The 2,500-nt window shown below is 30.3% G+C and overlaps 1 protein-coding gene across 1 annotated transcript in view; it reads right to left on the bottom strand.

Annotated features, from left to right (window-relative positions):
- Positions 1-2,500, bottom strand: part of TCF21 (transcription factor 21) — a 3,879-nt gene that overhangs the window by 631 nt on the left and 748 nt on the right. The window contains exon 2 of the mRNA XM_044085668.1: positions 1-221. This exon is cut by the window's left edge and continues 631 nt beyond it. Within this exon, the coding sequence (XP_043941603.1) occupies positions 132-221 (90 nt within the window). The 3' untranslated portion in view covers positions 1-131. The remainder of the gene's footprint in view (positions 222-2,500) is intronic.

Genomic DNA, 2,500 nt, shown 5'->3' with positions numbered 1-2,500 from the left:
TAATAAAGTTAAATAAGCCATACTTTCCTCTGTTTTTTCACTGTCTGTAACTCCAGTATAAAGAGCATTTCAGTTTAATGTCCACTGTAAGCTTTAAAAATTATGAAACTGTCCATATTGATGCATTATAATCAGGATGCTGTGGTTCCACATAAGCGGCTAGTATGTACAACTTCCTTCAGTTCATTGTCAGGTTTTCCAGCTACCATAAAGGGCCATGTCTAAGAGAAAAACATAACACTTTATTAGTATATATTACGTCAATTTATGTTGAAATTATTTTGATTGCTTTATATCACTCACATTCTTGAAAATTGATTTAGAATGTGTAAAATACTAGAATGAAGACATCAGAACATGAGGTGTGATATGCCTTTCTCAATATGTCAAAAGTCACCCCAAAAGGGTCATTAGCTGAACCTCTTCTTCTCACTTTTTCACATTATATTCTGTACAGTTAATTGATCTTTGTCACATGGTCTACATCAGGTGTAATTGTATAATTATTACAATTTCACAAGTGTATTAACTACATCTGAGGAACTTGTTCCACCTACAGTATCATGTGATGTTTGCTCATATGTTAACATGGATGTCTATTAATTACTTACTAATGCATGCTTCATATATATCTTTACTATTTTCCAGTGTGTGCTCTATATGACTATATCTAACGATACTTCTTATTTATATAGTCATCCCATTTATTCATTGTATATGTATGTCTTTCTTTAGCCCATTGTACACAAGACTGCCTGTTTATATATATATATATATATATATATATATATATATATATATATATATATATATATATATATATATATATGCTATAGTTGGCATTTTTAATGTTTATCTCTGTTTTGTGTTTTGGGTCATGGCTGAAAATAGTCTGTAAATAAGCTCTATTACCTGGTCAATAGATATCTATCAACATATATATTATGGATATCAATCTATGCATACGTGTGTGTGTGTGTGTGTGTGTGTGTGTGTGTGTGTGTGTGTGTGTGTGTGTGTGTGCGTGTGTGTGTGTGTGTGTGTGTGTGTGTGTGTGTGTGTGTGTGTGTGTGCGTGTGTGTGTGTGTGTGTGTATATATATATATATATATATATATATATATATATATATATATATATATATATATATATATATATATATATATATATATATAAAATTCAGCTTTATTCTTACATTCCTGCTGTTTTAAAAAGAAAAATAATTAGAAACAAACATTTCCTGCTTTTTAAGATCATAATGCAATTTTTAGTTGGTGTCACTTTTGCCAAAAGCCACATTTTAATCCATAGTTTATGGATGTATTTTATGTGATCTTCAGACCTTTGCATTTTGCATGTGATCAAGTGCAAAGTGTAGCACAAACGCATTGGCTTCATTTCAAAATGATACCATGTTATCATTTTTACCCTGAAGTTTTAACTAACCATGGATGTATCATTTTGTATGAAAAAAATCATAAAATGTTTTAACTTACTGCTTTAGTTTCTATTTCCTAACTATTTGGTAAGCCTTCATTACATTTCTGTAATTGGATTTCCAGTACAGATATTGGAATGTTACAATAATTTTTTCGAATACCAAACTTTGAGTTATGGTACTTTCTGTGTCATATTTTTGCTGTACTTATCAGTTTCAAAAACTAGGCATAATATGTCATATTGCAAATTACGGTATTTATAAATAATTGTTTTGCTTTTTCTCTCAATGTCTTAAAATTAAGCAGTCACCTATATTGCATTACAGTAATACTACTACTACTAATAATAATAATAATAATAATTCTACAGCTCTGTTTAAATTGATATTATGGAATCATTTATCTGTTAAAATGTTTGTAAGGTAAACATTGTCCTAGAGAAATCACAAGTTTGCCCTAATGTGCTATGCCAACAAACCGTGCTACCACAACAATCTGAAAACAATGATGGGCCACTTTACTTTATTTCAGGAAACACAATGCAATATACATTGTTGTGTGGAATTCAAGCCCAAATAAGGGCTTTTCTGATGAAATGATGAAAGAGCAGCCCTTGTTTTAAAACTAAAAATAAACAGTGGTAGTCAGTCATTCTTTTACAAATTTTCTTTATGTGGCATACAGGAGCATAAATATTCTTAATACATCAGTGAACAGACACATAAGTAGGGCGCATACAGTAACAGATGTAAGAAAACATAGGTAAGTTATGCTACTTAAGTATATTTTTTTCTACCGGTGAGAGTATATTTTTAATGAACTAAAGAACAGATGTAGTTAAGAACAAAGATTATCTCAGCTGAAGAGATAAACTTTACTTACTGTAAAAATAAAGTTAATTGAGAGTATTCAAAACATACAATTATGTTTCAATTTGTATTTGCATGTTCATTGCTGTGAACAAACAAAACAGTATATGTATGCATACGTGCATACAGGTACACAAGAAGAAACACACACACACACACACACACACACACACACACACACACACACACACA

Source organism: Protopterus annectens, chromosome 1.part1, assembly GCF_019279795.1.
Source record: "Protopterus annectens isolate FY-2018-M chromosome 1.part1, PAN1.0, whole genome shotgun sequence".
Lineage (NCBI taxonomy): Eukaryota > Metazoa > Chordata > Ceratodontiformes > Protopteridae > Protopterus > Protopterus annectens.
This window is presented reverse-complemented; position numbering and strand designations above follow the sequence as displayed.